We start from the raw sequence: 22,574 nt of genomic DNA, 5'->3' as shown, positions 1-22,574 counted from the left end.
ATACATCTGAACAGTGACCAATATTTGATTTGATTAGTTCCACAATGTGCAGATGATATGATTGTTATTTAAAGTAACGTGATAGCCGCCATGGCCCACAACACTTAGATTACATTAAAGAGGGTTTGGTAAGACCAATAAACATACTACCAATACTGATTGCCAATTTTTAAATGTATAATACAGCGTCTGACTTTTATCCTCCAGGCTGATTGGTTAGATCATGTAAGTAAGCATTTGACTGTAAGGTCTACCCTTGTTGTATTCGACGCACGTGACAAATAAACTTTGATTCGATTTGATTTAAGTATTGGGAAAATTGGGAAATGAAATCTGACATTGTGGAGTCAATAAATTGGTTGTTTGCTTTTTCTTTTTTTGCCTCAGTCTTATAGAGAGGACATTCTTAAAACCGCTAACTTACTGTACTTGGTACACATGATATTGTTACAGTAGCTAAAAGTTCGCCCACACTGCCGACGACAGTGGGCGCTATTTTTGGCTCTCTTGAACCGGAAGCCACTAGATTTCTCCTTGGGTGCTGCTAGCTAACTGGAGCTACTAGCTAGCTGGAATGGGTCCGAGAGGTAGCTAGCTACCTGAACTGCGGTTAAAAAGTCAAAATAATTTAGACGCATAAGACCCAGCAGAGTACACTCATTGGACAAGGGAGCGAAACATGAAACGAGATGTCAGGATACTGTTATTGGGGGAACGTAAGTAAATCCTGTTTTGATATTGACACGCATATATTCAGCGTGCTAACGTTAGTTAGCTACTGTACAGCTAACGCCTTGTTGTTAGCTACAGACTGCCTGATGGAAACCTGCAGTTTTCTATAAATCTGGATTCCCCCCGTGAATTACTAGCTAATTACCCAATGTTATAGCATTGGCAGCCACCACATCATTATGTTTTAGCTACATAACATAGCTAGTCTGACATTAGCGAGTTAGACAGCACCAAATCTGACAGTACTAACGTTAGTCAGTAACGTTACGTGTTGTTTTGCACATGCACTTACAGTACTAGCCCCACGTTAACTAGCCAAGTTAGTAGCTAGGTAGAAGTTAGTAGCTAGGTATTTAGCTAGCTAGTTAACTGTCAACATCTTTTCTCATGCGTTAGCTAGCAAACCAACTTAGAAACCTTGCCACCAAGTGTGCTAAAGAGGATTTTTCTTATTTGACATGTTTTGCTGACAATATTGGTGGTTGGTTGTTGGGGAAAAAACATATATATTCTAGCTAGTTAGCAAACAAGTTACAAGTAACTACCACCAAGTATTTTCCTAATAATTATCTTTGTATACCTAGCTGCATTGTAACTTTAGCTACTTTGTTTGCCCCTCTATTTGAATAGGCTATTCATGAACAGACCTATTCATGTCAACTCAACAAGAGAATGTCAGTGAGAACCCCTTATCAGGCCGTACTCTGTGGTTAATAAAATAAAGACATTTAACTAGCTAGTTATAATAAACTTAGACTACATTTAGATTTAGGACTTAGTTATAGTTCAGCTTAAGTATTAGCCCCCCATGTAATCCAGCTCTGGCTACTTATGAGCTGGAGAATGTGATCTATTTACCTGAGGGTATGACCTCAAGGTGAAATGTGTTTTGCAGTCCAGAAATACTCTTCTTCCAGGTTTCATTTTCCTCCTTTTTCAATAATGTCTCGTTCCACTTTTCACCCCTCTGTCAACAGCCAAGGTGGGCAAAACATCACTCATCATGTCATTGGTTGGGGAGGAGTTTCCTGAGCATGTAAGTGTAGCTATGACTGTACATTCCCACTGGTTTATTTTTTAGTTTTGTCTGCAGTGCTGACACTCTAACAAATTATACCCACCGAATGCAAACACTACATTGATGACTAAAGAGTCAGCTTATTTATAAAATATGTATCCACTGGCTACTGCTACACCGTACAAAAGCAGCATTCTCAGTGACTTGGTACATTCAAAGTTTGCATACACACTGTCTGCTATCTACACCACAGCACACAGAGGGTGGCTCTATTCAACTGTGAGAGTGTGATTGGTATCGAAAATAAACCTCCACTCGTCCTCTTTACTTTGCATTTATAAGCACTCGTTATTGTAATATTTTCTTTGTATTTATTTTCTATCCGTTATTTTACCAGGTAAGTTGACTGAGAACACGTTCTCATTTACAGCAACGACCTGGGGAATAGTTACAGGGGAGATAATGACTCATAATATGCCACTTCTCCTCACCTTATCCAAAAAAGAGGACATTTCCAAGTCATTATCCCAGTGTCAGACAGTGTAATGCCTAAACACTCCTCACACTCTAACCATGAAGTTAATTTCAGCCTGTCAGTTCCAAGCTAATTAAAGGTTAATGGAGTCCCTCTGTCAGACTGTTGAATCTATGTAATCCCCCTTAGGTGCCCCTCCGAGCTGAGGAGATCACTATCCCTGCCGATGTCACTCCAGAGAAGGTGCCCACACACATAGTGGACTACTCAGGTGAGGTGCTGCTCACTCAGTGGCCTAATACAACTATCTTGCTATAGTCTGTGTATGTGCCTGTGCGTTTCTATGAAGACCGGATATCTTCCTAGCTGCCAGAAAGTCTGGTTAAGTGTAATTGCTTGCTTATCGGTCCAATTCAGTGCTGCTGCTGATGAGGTGCTGTAACTGTTATCAACTGGTTATCAGTTGATTAAATTGAGTGCATTGTCTTGGCCCTATAGAAACGGAACAGACTGATGAGGTCCTCAGAGAGGAGATTATCAAGGTAAGGCTAGTTCTCAGTGTTGACCCACCTCTTCCTTAGCTGAACGCCCATGGGTGAAGTTTCCCCTAGGTACAGATCTAGGATCCGCTTCCCCTCCCTCAATCCTAACATTAACCATTAGTGGGGAAAATACTAAACTGACCCAAGATCAGCGTCTAGGGGAAACTTCACGCTAGCTGAACAGGTAGTGCTAAGCTATTAATCAAAATATCTGTTATTTTTCTGTTTTTAAACAACTAATTGACTGATGTCGGTTAAGTCATTTTTTTTGTTTTTTTTCCCTGTGAGATCAATGCGCAGAAAACATGATAACATACTACAATCACCATAATCCATTGCGTGGCTACTTGTCTGGTCTGTTTCTTTTATGCCTGCCACGTAAGAGATAGAAGAATGTGCAGTCAAGAGGGGATACATAGGGAGCAGTTGCTTTGCGAGGTATTGTTATTCAGCAGTCATAAAAGTATGCCTTATTTACAATGAAAACTACTAAAATAGTGATTTTTTTCAGACAGCATAGGCAGCAGCTCTAAAGAGATGAGCTGATGACTTGGAATGAAATAATAGTGATCAAATAAAACAAATGTAATATACACAACGTAAATATTTAATTAAAGTAATGTGAATAACTTTGTGTTGCCATGGCAGCAGCTACTCTTCCTGGGGTCCGGCAAAATGAAGGCAGTTATACAATTTTAACAACATTACAATACATTCGTTACAGAATTCACAACACACTGTGTGCCCTCACTTATTAACTGATGGTTAATAGGTGATAAGCTGTAATGTGGAGTCACTACCATCATGGGACTTTTCTTAATTCTTTTATTCTGTGTTACAGCATTCAACCCATATAATGCATAGTGCAATTTTAATGTTTAAAACCATTTTTTACTATTCTAACCGAAACTTAACAGACAAAGTGCACTAATGAACAGAAGAAGCATCTGTAGATGACCACCAGTTGATCTCGCCTCATTATTTAACCATGTGTTCAGTATGTGTTGGAGTGAGCCTTTCCCAGCTGTACCTGACAAAATCACAATCATTTGAGTTCATTTGGAGAATGTGTTCGATTGCGTCCTTTAGTTGATAATAAAGACCTTGCACTCCAACCATGATTTCTCAAATCCTGCAGGCCAACGTGGTGTGTGTGGTCTATGACGTCACCCAGGAGGAAACTATAGACAAGGTATCCTCTCTCACACATGTACACTGTCTTTTATAGATCTTAAATTTCCTTCTTGGAGAAACCAATATGGAAGCATTTGGCATGGTATAACAAGCATTTGTATAATGTAGCCTACAGTATGGGATCAATATGATAAATGGGAGATTTTATTAGTGTTTTGCTATAATTTCTTATGCTACTCATTTTTCAGATCCGAACAAAATGGATCCCCTTGGTAAATGGCGAAGCAGAGAAGGGGAATAAGTATGTACATACTGTTGTTTCGATGACATTTGCTTTGAAGCTTGTGTACATCGTCCTTGCCTAAAAGTGTTGTGCTTGAACTAGCCTCTTTGGCCTTTTGTGTCATAAAACATTTAGATATCTTTGATCTTAAATTCATTCCTTATGATGTCACAGAGTTCCCATAATCCTAGTGGGGAATAAATCGGACCTTCGCTCTGGGAGCTCCATGGAGACCATTCTACCTATCATGAACCAGTTTTCTGAGATTGAGACCTGTGTAGAGGTAAGGCTTGCATCTCAGACTCACTCTGCTCTCTTCAGTGGCCTCCCCACTCACTCAGCGCAATGAGGACCTGATTTCGCCACAATAATTACTCCCACCAATCTTATGCAAACAATATTTAGTTGAACTGTTTTTGTTTGAACACACCTATGATTAGGCAAACCTGAGGTTTTGACTTTTCTCTCCCAAGTGTTCTGCCAAGAACCTGAAGAACATCTCTGAACTGTTCTACTACGCTCAGAAGGCTGTGCTCCACCCCACCGCCCCGCTCTACGACCCGGAAGACAAACAGGTCAGGGAGGACATTTTGAGGATCGCTTTGGAATGACCTGGTTTTATTGCGGAATCTTGCTTTGTTGAGTGTTAACTGTGTCTGTGTGCTGATGTTACTTCCAGTTAAAGTCCATGTGTGTCCGAGCACTCAGCCGAGTCTTCAGCATCTCAGACCAGGACCATGACCGCATCCTCAGTGACACTGAACTCAACTGCTTCCAGGTGAGAATCAAATAACACTCACCCATCCATCCTTTAATCTATCCACCATACGTCAATTAATCTATTAATATATACACTACTAATATATACACTAAAGTTTGGGGTCACTTAGAAATGTCCTTGTTTTTTGAAAGAAAAGCACATTTCTTTTGTCTATTAAAATAACTTCAAATTGATCAGAAATGCGCCTCACAAGTCCTCAACTGGCATCTTCATTAAATAGTACCCGCAAAAAACACCAGTCTCAACGTCAACTGTGAAGAGGCGACTCTGGGATTCTGACCTTCTAGGCAGAGTTGCAAAGAAAAAGCCATATCTCAGACTGGCCAATATTTTTTTTAAATTAAGATGGGCAAAAGAACACAGACACTGGACACAGCAACTCTGCCTAGAAGGCCAACATCCCAGAGTCGCATCTTCACAGTTGATGTTGAGACTGGTGTTTTGCGGGTACTATTTAATGAAGCTGCCAGTTGAGGACTTGTGAGGTGTCTGTATCTCAAACTAGACACACTAATAATGTACTTGTCCTCTTGCTCACATGTGCACCGGGGCCTCCCACTCCTCTTTCTATTCTGGTTAGAGCCAGTTTGAGATGTTCTGTGAAGGGAGTAGTACACATCGCTGTACGAGATCTTCAGTTTCTTGGCAATTTCTCGCATGTAAGTGCCTTAATTTCTCAGAACAAGAATAGACTGATGCGTTTCAGAAGAAAGGTCTTTGTTTCTGGCCATTTTGAGCCTGTAATCGAACCCACAAATGCTGATGCTCCAGATACTCAACTAGTCTAAAGAAGGTCAGTTTTATTGCTTCTTTAATTAGAACAACAGTTTTCAGCTGTGCTAACATAATTGCAAAAGGGTTTTCTAATGATCAATTAACCTTTTAAAATGATAAACGTGGATTAGGTAACACAACGTGCCATTGGAACACAGGGGTGATGGTTGCTGATATTGGGCCTCTGTACGCCTATGTAGATATTCCATTCAAAAGCAGCCATTTCCAGATACAATAGTCATTTACAACATTAACAATGTCGATACTGTATTTCTGATAAATGTGATGTTATTTTAATGTGCAAAAAAGTGTTTTTCTATCAAAAACAAGGACATTTCTAAGTGACCCCAAACTTTTGAACGGTAGTGTACATGCGCGCACCACACGTACATCCTTAAGAGAGAAATTGCAGGCAAGGTGTAAAACTGGCATGGCCATTGGAGCAGCCGGGTATAGTTCAACTCTGTGTGTGTGTGTGTGTGTGTGTGTGTGTGTGTGTGGTTCCTCAGAAATCGTGCTTCGGGAACCCTCTAGCCTCTCAAGCTCTGGAGGACGTGAAGACTGTGGTGTGGAAGAACACGAGCGACGGGGTGCAGGACAACGGCCTTACCCTGAACGGTGAGGGATGAACCCGACAGTGAGATGGCTCAGCCTTTGATGATATATGACCTGTTGGGTTTAGCCTCTTGTGAAATTCAGTGTTGCTAGTAGCGCCAATAGTTAGTGTGGAGCCGACGTGATAAGATGGCGACATAACAGACATGATTCTATTGTATCCTCTATCACCAGGCTTCCTGTTCCTCAACACGTTGTTCATCCAGAGGGGTCGGCACGAGACCACGTGGACCATCCTGAGGAAGTTTGGTTACGATGACTCGCTGGAGCTGACGGATGACTACCTATACCCACAGTAGGTGTTTTGGCTCCACTACTTTGTGTTTCTGACCCAATCCCAGACGTGTTCGAGACAGTTGGTTACCTCCCCCATGTTGTAATATTGAAGATGATACTGCATGAGTATTGTCTCAAAGGTTTTTGGTGAGTCGGGTGTTTTCCAGAAAACATCCTGGCCTTACACGATTTATGTTCATTTGTCAAGCCAGAGCGATAGATCGTTCCGTTAGCTAAACCTCAGGCAAGTAACGTCTCGTGGGTTTGTTTGTGTGTGTGTACGGTAAGCCCAGGTATTTATATGGCTGTTTGTTGTGTGTTGCCAGGTTACGGGTGCCCGTGGGCTGCACCACCGAGCTCAATCATCTGGGTCACCAGTTTCTCCAGAGGCTGTTTGACAAGTATGACGAGGTGTGTGACCGCCTCAGTGGCATCAATCAGGAAGTCCATTTATTTATATCCATCTGTCTATTTGTCAACAATGCACTAAGCAGGTTATATTTGAAGTGGACAGAGAATACACATTTTTAATTAGAACGCCCGCAGTTAATTTTAGGCATTGAAATGTACCCCCACTCCAACAGCATGGCTGTTTTTAGGGCTGCTGAAAGTTTGTTAGGGCTTAGTGGTGTGTTTTACCCCTCTACAATATTTATTTTTACACCAGGATAAGGACTCTGCCCTCTCTCCCGCGGAGCTCAAGAATCTCTTTAGTGTGTTTCCCTACATGCCCTGGGGCGCAGACGTGTACACGGCTGTCTCAACCACAGACGAGGGTTACATTTCCAATCATGGCTACGTGTGTCAATGGACGTGAGTATTGACCCTTGTTTGCTTTGAAGCGATCTTGGTATGTACAGTGCCTTCGGAAAGTATTCAGACCCCTTGACTTTTCCTCAATTCTGTTACGTTACAGCCGTATTCTGAAATGGATTAAATACGTTTCAAAAATCTACACACAATACCCCATAATGACAAAGCAAAAACAGGTTGTTAGACATTTTAGCAAATTTATTACAAATAAAAAAACATACCGTATTTACATACAGTGGGGCAAAAAAGTATTTAGTCAGCCACCAATTGTGCAAGTTCTCCCACTTAAAAAGATGAGAGAAGCCTGTCATTTTCATCATAGGTACACTTCAATGACAGACAAGGATTTAATGAATTTATTTGCAAATTATGGTGGAAAATAAGTATTTGGTCAATAACAAAAGTTTATCTCAATACTTTGTTATATACCCTTTGTTGGCAAAGGGTCAAACGTTTTCTGTAAGTCTTCACAAGGTTTTCACACACTGTTGCTGGTATTTTGGCCCATTCCTCCATGCAGATCTCCTCTAGAGCAGTGATGTTTTGGGGCTGTTGCTGGGCAACACGGACTTTCAACTCCCTTCAAAGATTTTCTATGGGGTTGAGATCTGGAGACTGGCTAGGCCACTCCAGGACCTTGAAATGCTTCTTACGAAGCCATTCCTTCATTGCCCGGGCAGTGTGTTTGGGATCATTGTCATGCTGATAGACCCAGCCACGTTTCATCTTCAATGCCCTTGCTGATGGAAGGAGGTTTTCACTCAAAATCTCACGATACATGGCCCCATTCATTCTTTCCTTTACACGGATCAGTCGTCCTGGTCCCTTTGCAGAAAAACAGCCCCTAAAGCATGATGTTTCCACCCCCATGCTTCACAGTAGGTATGGTGTTCTTTGGATGCAACTCAGCGTTCTTTGTCCTCCAAACACAACAAGTTCAGTTTTTACCAAAAAGTTATATTTTGGTTTCATCTGACCATATGACATTCTCCCAATCTTCTTCTGGATCATCCAAATGCTCTCTAGCAAACTTCAAACGGGCCTGGACATGTACTGGCTTAAGCAGGGAGACACGTCTGGCACTGCAGGATTTGAGTCCCTGGCGGCGTAGTGTGTTACTGATGGTAGGCTTTGTTACTTTGGTCCCAGCTCTCTGCAGGTCATTCACTAGGTCCCCCCGTGTGGTTCTGGGATTTTTGCTCACCGTTCTTGTGATCATTCTGACCCCACGGGGTGAGATCTTGCGTGGAGCCCCAGATCGAGGGAGATTATCAGTGGTCTTGTATGTCTTCCATTTCCTAATAATTGCTCCCAGTTGATTTCTTCAAACCAAGCTGCTTACCAATTGCAGATTCAGTCTTCCCAGCCTAGTGCAGGTCTACAATTTTGTTTCTGGTGTCCTTTGACAGCTCTTTGGTCTTGGCCATAGTGGAGTTTGGAGTGTGACTGTTTGAGGATGTTGACAGGTGTCTTTTATACTGATAACAAGTTCAAACAGGTGCCATTAATACAGGTAACGAGTGGAGGACAGAGGAGCCGCTTAAAGAAGAAGTTACAGGTCTGTGAGAGCCAGAAATCTTGCTTGTTTGTAGGTGACCAAATACTTATTTTCCACCATAATTTGCAAATAAATTCATTAATCCTACAATGTGATTTTCTGGATTTTTTTCCTCATTTTGTCTGTCATAGTTGGAGTGTACCTATGATGAAAATTACAGGCCTCTCTCATCTTTTTAAGTGGGAGAACTTGCACAATTGGTGGCTGACTAAATACTTTTTTGCCCCACTGTAACTATTCAGACCCTTTTCTATGAGACTCTAAGTTGAGCTTAGGTGCTTCTGTTTCCATTGATCATCCTGGATATGTTTCAACAACTTGATTGGAGTCCACCTGTGGTAAATTCAATTGATCATTTGGAAAGGCACACACCTGTCTATATAAGGTCCCACAGTTGACAGTGCATGTCAGAGCAAAAACCAAGCCATAATGGTTGAAGGTATTGTCCGTAGAGCTCCGAGACAGGATTGTGTCGAGGCACATATCTGGGGAAGGGTATGAAAAAATGTCTGCAGCATTGAAGGTTCCCAAGAACACAGTGGCCTCCAAGTTTGGAACCACCAAGACTCTTCTTTGAGCTGGCCGGCTGGCCAAACTGAGGAATCGTTAAATACGTTCTTGGTCAGGGAGGTGACCAAGTACCCGATGGTCACTCTGATAGAGCTCTAGAGTTCCTCTATGGAGATGGTAGAAACTTCCAGAAGGACAACTAGCTCTGCAGCACTCCACCAATCAGGCTTTTATGGTAGAGTGGCCAGACGGAAGCCACTCCAGTAAAAGGCACATGACAGCCCGCTTGGAATTTGCCAAAAGGCACCTAAAGACTCTCAGACCAAGGACTGATGAAACCAAGATTGAACTCTTTGGCCTGAATGCCAAACGTCATGTCTGGAAGAGACCAGGCACCATCCCTACGGTGAAGCATGGTGGTGGCAACATGCTGTGGGGATGTTTTTCAGCGGCAGGGACTGGGAGACTAATCAGGATCGAGGGAAAGAAGAACGGAGCAAAGTACAGAGATCCTTGATGAAAACCTGCTCCAGAGCGCTCAGGACCTCACTGGGGGGGGAAGGTTCACCTTCCAACAGGACAAAGACTCTAAGCACACAGCCAAGACAATGCAGGAGTGGCTTCGGGACAAGTCTCTGAATGTGCTTGAGTGGCCCAGCCAGAGCCCGGACTTGAACCTAATCGAACATCTCTGGAGAGACCTGAAAATGGCTGTGCAGCAATGCTCCCCATCCAACTTGACAGAGCTTGAGAGGATCTGGGATTTAAAAAATGGGATAAACTCCCCAAATACAGGTGTGCCAAGCTTTGTAGCGTCATACCCAAGAAGACTCGATGCTGTAATCGCTGCCAAAGGTGCTTCAAAAAGTACTGAGTAAAGGGTCTGAATACTTATGTCAATGTGATATTTAAGTTTTTTATTTTTAGAAATTAGCAAACATTTCAAAACCTGTTTCTGCTTTGTCATGATGGGGTATTGTGTGTAGATTGATGAGGGGGAAAAAAAACATTTTAATCAATTTTAGAGTAAGGCTGTAATGTAATAAAATGTGGGATAAGTCGAGGGGTCTGAATAAGGCACTGTAGCTTTGTGTGTATGTCAGCCATGGGGGTTTTCATGTTTTAGAATTTCAGTGTAAGGAGGTCCGTGAGTACAAATGAATGTGTTAGGGGATTTAGGTTAGGACAGTGAGTGTTCCTATTCCCTCCTCCAATTTCACCAATGTGACTTCTCTCCATATACAGGCTTTCAGCGTACCTTGATATCCATCGCTGTCTGGAGTACTTGGGATACCTGGGCTATCCTATTCTCACTGAGCAGGACTCCCAAACCACTGCAGTCACAGGTCTGTGTCTGTACGCATGTCAACACATTTTTTTTCTTTTTTTTCTTTTTTTACACATGCTGCAAGTAGCCTCTCTAGGAAATAGACTGTATGTTAACAAGAACCTATAATCCTAGTGCCGCAGTAAACCTCACTCGCTGTACATAGAGGATTAGAACTATAATCTGGTTCACTATAGGCCTTACAGACAGAATTATATCCAGTACATGTATGCCTTCTGAGGATGTGCAGTGACTCTGAAAGGTCAACTTTGAATATGCTATTTGACTGGTGTGAAGACTACCAGAGTGTGTGTTGTGTAGTTATTATATGCAATGATTAAACAAAATTCACACATTTATTTGAGGGTACCAATAATGCCGTAGTCGCATTCCTTCAATTGGTCAATTAGTCAATTAACCTCAACCCATCATCCAGTGAAACCGAGTGGGATTGTTTGAAGCGAAAACCTGCATCCACAGGGGTGCTTCAGGAACGCTGGTTGGCGTGTGTGTAAAACTGGGGGCGTGGCTGCATGGGGTAGCAGGATTAGGGTAGGGTGACGTAAGTCTCACACCCACTCAGCCTGTGCCGTAGAGTCGAAAAGGTTTAGCTCACGCGGCTATAAATGTGGGAGAGGTCCTACCACCTCAGATCAGATTAAAAATGTATCCTGCGTTACCCACAAGGGGAAATACGATTATGTTTGAAATGCTTTGATAGCGCTCCATCATATTAATCAATGGTTCCCTGTCCTGACATGTCTGTTTCTCCGTGTATATGTACTCCCTGTGATTTCGGTGTGTGTGTGTCTGTGTTGGCGCTATCTGTGTGTGTTCCTCTGCAGTGACGCGGGAGAAGGCTGTGGACCTGGAGAAGGGCCAGACTCAGCGGTCAGTGTTCCTTTGTAAGGTGATCGGGCCACGGGGTACTGGGAAGTCTGCCTTCCTCCAGGCCTTCCTTGGCCGAAGCACAGCGGTACGATCATCTCACTGTTGACCTGTTATTTAGACTAAATAGCGATACAGAATCACACATTCCTGGAGGAAGCGTTTAATACTTTGTTACTAGTAGTACGCATTGAACTCTTCATTGTAAAACCATTCCGCTTTGTCAATACGTGTTCGAGTTGAGAAATGATGTTGAAAGCCCCAACTACTAGCATTGCTACAACTAATGATAAGAGTAACAGTCGGTGTGTTTGTTTCAGAGAGAGGAGCGTTCCACCGGTGCCTTTTCCCTCTACACCATAAACACTGTCCAAGTTAGCAACCAGGAGAAGTTCCTCATCGTGAGTTCCGTACCTTTTTACTTTCACCTCAACTCTGACCCCTGACCTTTGGTAGAGTGTGTTAGCCTCACCTCCCATCTGTCGTCTTCCCCTGGCAGCTCTACGAGGTGGACGTGGAAACAAAGTTCCTAAAGGAGTCGGACGCGGTGTGTGACGTAGCCTGTCTCATGTATGATGTCAGCGACCCCCACTCCTTTGACTACTGTGCCAGCATCTACAAGGTGTGTGGCATCTCATGTCCTCTTCAGAGCGTCTCTGGTTTTCACAGATATGATCAGGAATCTGTTCAATGTTTCTTTCTTCCCCACATCCTCTTTCTCTTCGCCGTATCCTATTTTGTCTTCATCCACATCTGTCTACTTTCCTTTCTGTAGCAACACTACATGGACAGCAGTATTCCCTGTGTGATGGTGGCCTCCAAAGCGGACCTCCCCGAGGTGAGACAGCTCCACGGGATGACTCCGGCAGAGTTCTGCTACAAACACCGACTGCCTCCGCCGCTCCCCTTCTCCGGCCTGTCCCTGGACTCCACCAGCAAGAACATCTACACCAAGCTGGCCTGGGCCGCCATGTTCCCGTACGTATTAGTTATTTGATTGTCACATTTGGCAAACTGTTGGTCCCTCTGTGATTCACTCACCATTTAATCTATAGTTTCGCGATTCAGTTTTGAGAAACTGGAAAATCATGTCACTTTTTTTCATGTCTGCACCTCTACGCGGTTTCATATGTCCTTTCATTGACGCCTTTGTCTCCCCCCCACAGACACCTGAACGGCTCCGACATGAGCAACACATCCTTCTGGCTGAGAGTGACGCTAGGAGCAGCAGTGGTCGCGGTCCTAGGCTTTGCCATGTACAGAGCTTTCGCCCGACAGAAATGACTAGGGTCCTGACCGGAGCCCGCCTTCCCTCTTTTTCCCTCAACCCCAATCTCCAGACCAATCCTCCAGACCAAGCACCTAGACACACTAGACCAGACAGACAAAACATTTTACTTTGTCATGATTTATACCCTAACCTCCCCTCTCCTCGTCTTTGCTCTGCTCTTCCAGTCTACTCCAGTTAGTCACGTCTTCTTGACTGACTGTAATAATCTCAGTCAAAATGGAGGAGCGTGACCATATCTCTCACCCTCTCCTGACCACATTTGCTCGCTCTGCCTTATGGTGTCAAAATCCAGGCTAAGGCGGTAGCCTCCCTGTGCGCAACGCAACAATTCCCCCAAGAGCTGCTAGGAATATGTGGGTGCTTTATTAAATGGGTATATACAGATACAAGAAGAGATACATTTCAAACCCAAGACTTTTCCACGTGTCCACATGGTGTTCGGGAGAATGGATAGATTTATTTTTAATGTGTGGTCTTTCCTAAGGAAAATAATCTCAAAATGTAATAGCAATTTGGAAGAACATATCAAACTTTAAAAAGTCTGGTGCTGGTTAGAAACCAAAATGGCAAATTCAAACAGTCCATATCGCGGGGGAGGGTGAAGACAAGCCTTAGAGCACAAGTTATGGAGGACCCTGCTGCAAGGACGTAACCGAGCAACAGACACTCTGAGCGGGCACAGGATGTCCCCTGCAGAAGCTAAAGACTTGTCTTCCCATTGACCACGCCACTGAGATAGACTTTCAGACCTGATTTGCCAAATACAGAAGCCGCTCTCTTACGGACCGTTCCAGTAAAATACATGCTTATCACTCCATTAGCTTCTGCTACAATACTACAGTTGTGGGTGAAATGATCTAGATACATTTATTTATGTAAAAAATAATAATAATACAAAATAGCAGTAGTTGTGGCTTGCCAGATTAGAATTGAGAAGGAAGCAATGTCTTGTTGAGAGAAGTGACTATATTGTATTAGACTGATGAAAAAGAAACACTGAACTCTGTAATGCATCCTCCTTACTCAAAGTAATCAGTCATGTTAAAACAGCCAAATCATTTTTATTTTATGGTATTAATACTAAATCCTGCCCCGTGCAAATTAACACTTTGAATGATCATTATAAGGAAAATATCTGCCTCCCCTTGTCTTGGCTTTTATGTGCATTCAACCATAAATTGGAACTTAGGCCCCAAATGTTATTTCTGCTAAATCATCCACGTGTGTGTGTGTGGGTGCACATGTATATTTGCATGTGTGCATACATGGACCTGTGTGTCAAGATTTTGATTGTATAATTAATTATCTCTCTTTTTTTTCTTCTTTTTTTTTAAATATGGGAATCATACATTTTTATTGGTTGGTTATTTTAGTTGGGGACCTGCTATTGCCACAGAAAAAAAATGATGTGGATCTTATTGATTGAAAGTGATATAAAAACAACTAAAGTGAAATGCTGAATAAAACAAAACAAGGATTGTTTACTGTTTTGCCAAACTTCTATCCTTGACTGTCAGACTGTTTGAGTATTAGAGTGTGTTGTTGGTGTGTGAGTAAAATCACTGGGAAGCCAAGCCCCCCCCCAAAAAAATATATAAGCTATATTACAACCTATGTGTTGTGATAATTGCATTGTTTGTTCTATAACCTGTTAATTCATATGCCCTGCGATAGTGATATATAGGACTAAAGGCAGAGATAATAAGACAGTGGTAGAATAAATTCAATCACACCTTTTGTTTTATCCCAAAACCTGGATAGCAACCTCTGTCCAGTGACGTCCACAAAGCATATTGCCTGTACAGCAACAGACAGTTACCTGACCTACAGCATGGTCAAGCAAGTTAATGTTTCTGACATTTTCGGACCACTGAACAAGTATTGATTTAGAGTTACCGCAAGTTACAAAGCAAACAGGAGGTGCCTATGCTATTCCAGCACCATTTGACCTTCGACATCATCAAATCAACTCTGCTAAGTCTTAAGACAGTGACAACTAAAATATACCAAAAAACAATTTAGTCCAATCAACATAGGCTAAATATGTGGCTGTCCATGGTTCTGATTTCTGTGTGTGTGCGTTCATGCAAGAAGAAAACAATTTTTTTATTTAACCTTTATTTAATCAGGTAGGCTAGTTGAGAACAAGTTCTCATTTACAACTGCGACCTGGCCAAGATAAAGCAAAGCAGTGCGACACGAACAACAACAAGAGTTACACATGGAGTAAACAAACATACAGTCAATAACACAATAGGGAAAAAAGTATATATACAGTGTGTGCAAATGAGGAAAGATAAGGGAGGTAAGGCAATAAATAAGCCATAGTGGTGAAATAATTACAATTTAGCAATTAAACACTGGAGTGATAGATGTGCAGAAGGTGAATGTGCAAGTAGAGATACTGGGGTGCAAAGGAGAAAAAAAATAACATGGGAATGAGGAAGTTGGATGGGGTATTTACAGGTGGGCTATGTACAGGTGCAGTGATATGTGAGCTGCTCTGACAGCTTGTGCTTAAAGTTAGTGAGGGAGATATGAGACCCCAGCTTCAGTGATTTTTGCAATTCGTTCCAGTCATTGGCAGCAGAGAACTGGAAGAAAAGGCAGCCAAAGAAGGAATTGGCTTTGGGGGTGACCAGTGAAATATACCTGCTGGAGCGCCTGCTACGGGTGGGTGCTGCTATGGTGACCAGTGAGCTGAGATAAGGCGGGGCTTTACCTAGCAAAGACTAAAAGATGACCTGGAGCCAGTGGGTTTGGCAACGAATATGAAGCTAGGGCCAGCCAACGAGAACATACAGGTTGTAGTGGTGGGTAGTATATGGGGCTTTGGTGAATGACACTGTGAAGTAGAAAAACATGTTGACTCACCCTACTTGTAGAGAAATGCCAATGCCATCCTCTCTCTTTCATGTTGATGAAACGGTCTATCACTCTGTCATACAGTACACGTTTAGAAAAAAAAATGGTCATATGCTACCTGGCTAATTGCTTGCTTGCCAGCCTACCTTCCAATCGTGGGTAACCTTAGCTAGTTAACATTAGCCTTCTACATCTGGCTACATATTGAACTTCCATCCTCTCAGGCCAGAAGCACAACAATGTATGAATTAATGGTTGGACCAGAATCACTGTTATAATCATTGGCCAGTATGGAGAATTAAGTAAAACCACAAGTCCAAATCCTTATCTCCATCCATGGCTAATTAAGGAAAGGGACAATTTTAGCTAGCTAGACACTGGAGGACAACAACACAACGAGATGCAACAATGTGTTTTTCTGTCAGTGATGTATGCTCTCAATGGGCTTTGATAGGAGTGACTCCAAATCCCCGCTGAGTCTGGCACTTTTTTTTGGTGCGCCAGGACCATTCACAGTTTAGTATATATTTTTTTTGTCGTCAAGGGAGACCAGGTGCTCTCTGGCTTCCCTTGCGTTCAGTGCTATGGGAAGCAACAATGTCATACTCGTTTGGACCAGACAGCATCATATACAGTTATAGTCGGAAGTTTACATACACCTTAGCCAAATACATTTGAACACAGTTTTTTACAATTCTTGACATTTAATCCTAGTGAAAATTCCCTGTCTAAGGTCAGTTAGGATCACCACAATATTTTAAGAATGTGAAATGTCAAAAAAAATAGTAGAGGGAATGATTTATTTCAGCTTTTATTTCTTAGTATTTGGTAACATTGCCTTTAAATTGTTTAACTTGGGTCAAACGTTTCAGGTAGCCTTCCGCAAGCTTCCCTCAATAAGTTGGGTGAATTTTGGCCCATTCCCCCTGACAGAGCTGGTGTAACAGTCAGGTTTGTAGGCCTTCTTGCTCGCACACGCTTTTTCAGTTCTGCCCACAAATTCTCTATTGGATTGAGGTCAGGGCTTTGTGATGTCCACTCCAATACCTTGATGTTGTTGTCCTTAGCCATTTTTCCACAACTTTGGAAGTATGCTTGGAGTCATTGTCCATTTGGAAGAAACATTTACGACCAAGCTTTTAACTTGACTTTAACTGATGTCTTAAGATGTTGCTTCAATACATCCACATAATTTTCCAACCCCACGATGCCATCTATTTTGTGAAGTGCACCAGTCCCTACTGCAGCAAAGCACCCCCACTACATGATGCAGCCACCCCCGTGCTTCATGGTTGGGATGGTGTTCTTCGGCTTGCAAGCCAACCCCTTTTTCTTCCAAACATAATGATGGTCATTATGGCCAAACAGTTCTATTTTTGTTTCATCAGACCAGAGGACATTTCTCCAACAAAAAGTACAATCTTTGTCCCCATGTGCAGTTGCAAACCGTAGTCTGGCTTTTTTTATGGCGGTTCTGGAGCAGTGGCTTCTTCCTTGCTGAGAGGCCTTTCAGGTTATGTCGATATAGGACTCGTTTTACTGTGGATATGGATACGTTTGTACCCGTTTCCTCCAGCATCTTCACAAGGTCCTTTGCTGTTGTTCTGGGATTGATTTGCACTTTTCGCACCAAAGTACATTCATCTCTAGGAGACAGAACGTGTCTCCTTCCTAAGCAGTATGATGGCTGCGTGGTCCCATGGTGTTTATACTTGCGTACTATTGTTTGTACAGATGAACGTGGTACCTTCAGACGTTTGGAAATTGCTCCCAAGGATGAACCAGACTTGTGAAGGTCTTTTGATTTTCCCATGATGTCAAGCAAAGAGGCACTAAGTAGGCCTTGAAATACATCCACAGGTACACCTCCAATTGACTCAAATGATGTCAATTAGCCTATCTGAATCTTCTAAAGCCATGACAACATTTTCTGGGATTTTCCAAGCTGTTTAAAGGTACAGTCAACTCAGTGTATGTAAACTTCTGACCCACTGGAATTGTGATCTGTCTGTAAACAATTGTTGGAAAAATTACTTGTGTCATGCACAAAGTAGATGTCCTAACCGACTTGCCAAAACTATAGTTTGTTAACAAGAAATTAGTGGAGTGCTTGAAAAACGAGTTTTAATGACTCCAACCTAAGTATGTAAACTTCTGACTTCAACTGTAGATCGCCTCCACAGAGAGGAGACAGAGAGGCGCTGTTTCGCTCGAATGCTTTGTCCTGTGAGATTCATTCAGCTGGAACATTATGAAACACAAAGAGAAAAAAGATTAATTATTTTGTTATTTATTTGTCACTTTCTTTGGGAAGCCTGGCTTCCCTTTGAATCCATTAAAACACACCACTAGTGTGCACTGGTTCAATGTGTGTTTAATGTGAGGGCCCAAAAGCAAATGGCTAAATATCAAATAGATTTTCTGCAAAACTCCACGTAAAAGTATACAGGTTTTACATAAATGCATAATAAATGCAAACAGCATAACCAGTCACACCATTCTATCAGAACTCTTTAAAAAAAAAAATCTGAGGTGCCCTCTGCTTTATTTACCTATTTTTTTCGAACTTTTTTGCACGTGAGCAGTTGGCATCCTCTGAATTTAATTAAGCAACTTTGCGGTTTGGAATACTATATGGGCATGTCACTATATTGTGACCAAAAAGTTTCACAAATTCAAAAACGGCAACCTTTTAAAACACATTTTATATTTGGAATGAACTCGTCTCGACTCCAGTGCATATTTGCCATGAAGAACTACTGAACGCAAAATAGCTGTTCACTTAGGCTACCTTGGGCACAGGCAGCTGTGAAGTTGAAATGGTAGGATAGACCTACCAGGCCAACCAAGAGTTTTTCCTTTTTTTACAAGCAGTAAGTTGCATATCTGAATAACTGAAATATTGATGTTTAAAGTTCAAAAGTAATAGAAAATAAATGCTAAGCTACTTTGAAGAAAAGAACGTTTGAATATTCTTGTCCTTTTAGAAACATTTTAACTGCACTGAAAACCGCATGAAAATATGGAGAGCGACCAGGAGATGGAAGTGTCGAGTTAACTTCAGGTAGAAAAAAACTGTTTTCTTTAGGGGTGGCATCCTTTCCTTGTCCAAATCCCATCTGCACTGTACAGCAGGACAGAAAAAAAGCTATGGCTTAAAACAGATGCTCCGCACAACAAATAATGTTGCTTCACCTATAGTTTAGGCCTACATTACAGAGACATGATACAAGGAAATTAGCGAAGGATGCTTCTTTAGCTCGACTCAGTTCTGACCTTTAGATCGGGTTTATGGGCTTGGTTCAGGATTTGTCAAATATACTTTCTTTAAAGGTGTACCTTGAGAACATAAATTACAAGTCTAGTTTATTTAACAACACTGTTTTTTTTAATATTCCGCCATTGTTGGTCATTGATTGGCACATGTTCTAAAACTGTAATAGCTTCGTCGGTTTGTGTAGGTAGTGTTATGTATGGTTGTAGTGTTGGTTGATGTCTGTTTTTGTCTTAAGACGTGATGTTCTAACTGTAGCGTAGGCCTACATCTGGTCAATAAAATAAAAAGCCTTGAAGTGGGCTTTCTATGACCCCAGTTCTAGGTAATTCAGTCAAATATGGCATTTTTAGGTCAACGGTAGCTAATAGTTTCAGTCAAACCGTATAAACCACATAAAACATGCATTCATTATGTTACCAATTTGGATACCGGGGCGCATAACTTCATACGAGTCGAACATTTTCAGCTGGTTGCAGATGTCAAGGAAGCTCTCCTTTTGACTCGTTTTATATGCTTAGAATTTAGTTAATCATTGTTTCATTCCTCAATCGCCCCTCGATTACGTAATCTGTGCAATTTATTCAAATAAGTGTTGCGAACGGTCGTTTAGACATGTACGCCTACGCATATGCATAAAATGCGCGTGAAGTTGTGACACATATTTCGATGAGAAAAGTTTATTGTATTATAAACAGTTTCAAAAGTAATGCAATACATAGTCCGCAGTGTATTACAAATAGACTGCATTAATTGAACATGGTTGGTTTTCAAAGTAGTAGCATTAATTAATTGAACATGTTTGGTTTACAAAGTAGTAGCATAGAGTCCGCATTTGGATCCATTACGCGTCACTTGAAAATCTTGCTGACGTCCATTGCCTACACAGTTCTATACATTGTATAGTTTAACAATGCTCGCTATTGAAACGTGTGTTTTCAGAATGACCTCGTGCAAAGAGAACAATAACTATTCACTTGTTCCAATAGCCTAAACAATAATAATTCCAGATTAGTGTCACATATATTTTCTCACAGGTCCGTCCATATGCTACAGGTTTCCAAAGATCACAGAGGATTAATAGCGTACATAGTAGCCCAACAATTAATGCTGTCACACACCAACACTTTAATTCCAGACCCTCTTTTACAGCATCAATGGAGTGGAAAACAATAGGTAAACACGTATAAGTTCCCATGAGACCATACAAAAATAATATTACATATACGAAAAACATTTCCTCAAAGTATTTACAGTGACTTTTATTATAATAAGTCTCTCTGAAATGTCCATTTACTTCTTCTTTGCGGCTTTCTTGGCTGCGGCCTTGGGTTTGGGTTTCGCAGCTTTGGCCTTCTTGGGTTTCGTTGCCTTGGCTGGCTTGGCCACCTTGGTTTTCTTTGCTACTTTCTTGGGCTTTGGTGCCGCTTTCTTCGGAGACTTTTTCACTTTCTTCACTGCCACTTTTGCTTTCTTGGCTTTTACTGGTGATTTGGCCACCTTCTTGGGCTTTGCAACCTTCTTGGGCTTGGCGGCTTTAACAGGCGACTTCTTTGCTTTCACAACGGTTTTAACTTTAGGTGCCTTTTTGGTGTCCTCTGCTTTCGCCAGTTTGAAGGAGCCTGACGCGCCGATGCCTTTGGTGTGGCGCAGGACCCCTTCACTCACCATCCTCTTCAGGGACAGCTTAATCTGAGAATCGGCATTGTCCCCCACCTTGTAGTGGCTTTTGATGTACTTCTGGACAGATTGTCTGGACGCACCTCCACGGCTTTTATCTGCATGGACGGCTGCCTTAATCATATCCGAGTATTTCGGGTGTGAAGCAGGTTTCTTGGGTGCCTTCGCCTTTTTTGCCTTTGGGGCTGGAGCTGCCGCCGTCTCTGCCATAGTTGACTCGTGAGAGTTGTTGAATTCTGTGAGAATATGCGGGTTCAGTTCAAGTATTCCCGTCTGTCACAAAACGTCAAAAGCTGCTAAATAAATATTTCCTAACTTGTAATAGTCCTGGAAAGGTCCGGGTTAGCTATAACGCAGAGCTTTATAATACAAAAAGTTGATGTAAATTTGCCACACACGATGGCGCGTCACAGCTGATTTTCTATTAAGGCATCTTATTCTACAAACGTTCCTCTGACTTTATGAAGCGGACGCGCGGACGTGATTGAGAACACCAACCGCCAGCAGCTGATCCAGCAGGCTCCATGGAACTCACGTAGTCCCGTTTGTGTTTCTTCATCCTCGAACTCTTGCTAAATTTAAAAAGTATTGAATTGCATATGTCTACAAAATCGACTGGCTTGAAAGTAGACACTTTGGGCTTTACGGGCATATTCATATTTTTATAGAATTCGCTGACCGATAAACTTTTATTTCATGAAAACCTTCCCGAAGCACTGCGCGTTGTTATCAATATTGAAGAATTCCTATTAAATTGACCCAAACAGACAGAACCGACGATACAAATGACGAATGCATAATGAAAATGAATCAATACTTTAACGAATGCACATGGTTTGACCCGTGCAACAGCTCGTTTTTGCTTTTAATACACCGATATAATTTTCGAACTAACACAGCCCGGCCATTGACTTTGAGTGACGTGGTCGAGATTATTTACTGTTAAACCTCCTATAAATAAATGACAGAATATCTGATGTATGGGTAAAGCATCTGTTGTTAATATAGATTTATATAGGCTTTAGTTGAATGGTTACGTTTAATTTCTTTGATGTTTTAAGGCAGAATTGGGAATAAACAAACTGGCACTATGCTTCTTGCGACTGTGCTCCATTGTCAGGAAAGTTGCCAACACCTCCAAAGATCTGCTTCTCTGATAATAATTCACGGAATCTGTCAACATTTTCATCAAAGAAACATGATTATCTGATATTTGACGTGGTATTCGCTCAAGTGTGAGTGACAACTATCTACACAAAACTAAACCTATCATTTAACATAGGGCGCATTGATGACATTCTTTTGTTCAGTGGCTGGTAGTCTATAGGAGCGTCGACTGAACAACATGACTACGCGTGGATCAACACATATTTCCCACTGCTATAAATGTTTAATGCGCAGTGATACAGGCTACATTTGTTACAACAGGAAACATTGCAATTGTTTGTTTTTATTTCAGATTTTCATCTGATATTTTTCCCCTGTAGCTCAAACGCCATCTTGGATCCCTTAGTAAAAGTCACATTACTTTTTAATTCATTTTCTGATATTAGGCCTTTGTGACTGTTTTCAATCAAGTAATTGTGACGTGCTATTTTTCCTAATATATATATTTTTTGGAATCACAACTTTTTATGTCATACTTTGCAGTTGGTCCATAACGTGACATAACACTGTCAAGCAGGTTTAGGCTAATTGTAGCAGGTGGTGTTTCCAATTTTGACCATTATTCAAGTCG

General features: G+C 41.8%; 2 protein-coding genes across 2 annotated transcripts; one reads left to right on the top strand and one right to left on the bottom strand.

Annotated features, from left to right (window-relative positions):
- The first annotated feature begins 533 nt into the window (after positions 1-533).
- Positions 534-14,518, top strand: rhot2 (ras homolog family member T2). Its single transcript, XM_029629432.2, has 19 exons — positions 534-716; positions 1,710-1,768; positions 2,415-2,496; positions 2,724-2,767; positions 3,906-3,959; positions 4,150-4,202; positions 4,359-4,467; positions 4,658-4,759; positions 4,864-4,962; positions 6,249-6,357; positions 6,529-6,649; positions 6,957-7,041; positions 7,298-7,443; positions 10,757-10,857; positions 11,684-11,814; positions 12,047-12,127; positions 12,226-12,348; positions 12,502-12,704; positions 12,893-14,518. Exons 1-19 carry the CDS (start codon positions 680-682, stop codon positions 13,008-13,010), a joined length of 1,857 nt encoding a protein of 618 aa, XP_029485292.1. The 5' UTR covers positions 534-679; the 3' UTR covers positions 13,011-14,518.
- Positions 14,519-19,820: 5,302 nt separating this feature from the next.
- Positions 19,821-21,287, bottom strand: LOC115106569 (histone H1.0-B). The gene has a single exon (XM_029629431.2). The coding sequence runs from the start codon at positions 21,044-21,046 to the stop codon at positions 20,450-20,452; it is 597 nt and encodes a 198-aa protein (XP_029485291.1). The 5' UTR covers positions 21,047-21,287; the 3' UTR covers positions 19,821-20,449.
- Between the last annotated feature and the right edge of the window lie 1,287 nt (positions 21,288-22,574).

Source organism: Oncorhynchus nerka, linkage group LG23 (assembly GCF_034236695.1).
Source record: "Oncorhynchus nerka isolate Pitt River linkage group LG23, Oner_Uvic_2.0, whole genome shotgun sequence".
NCBI classification, from domain to species: Eukaryota; Metazoa; Chordata; class Actinopteri; order Salmoniformes; family Salmonidae; genus Oncorhynchus; species Oncorhynchus nerka.
This window is presented reverse-complemented; position numbering and strand designations above follow the sequence as displayed.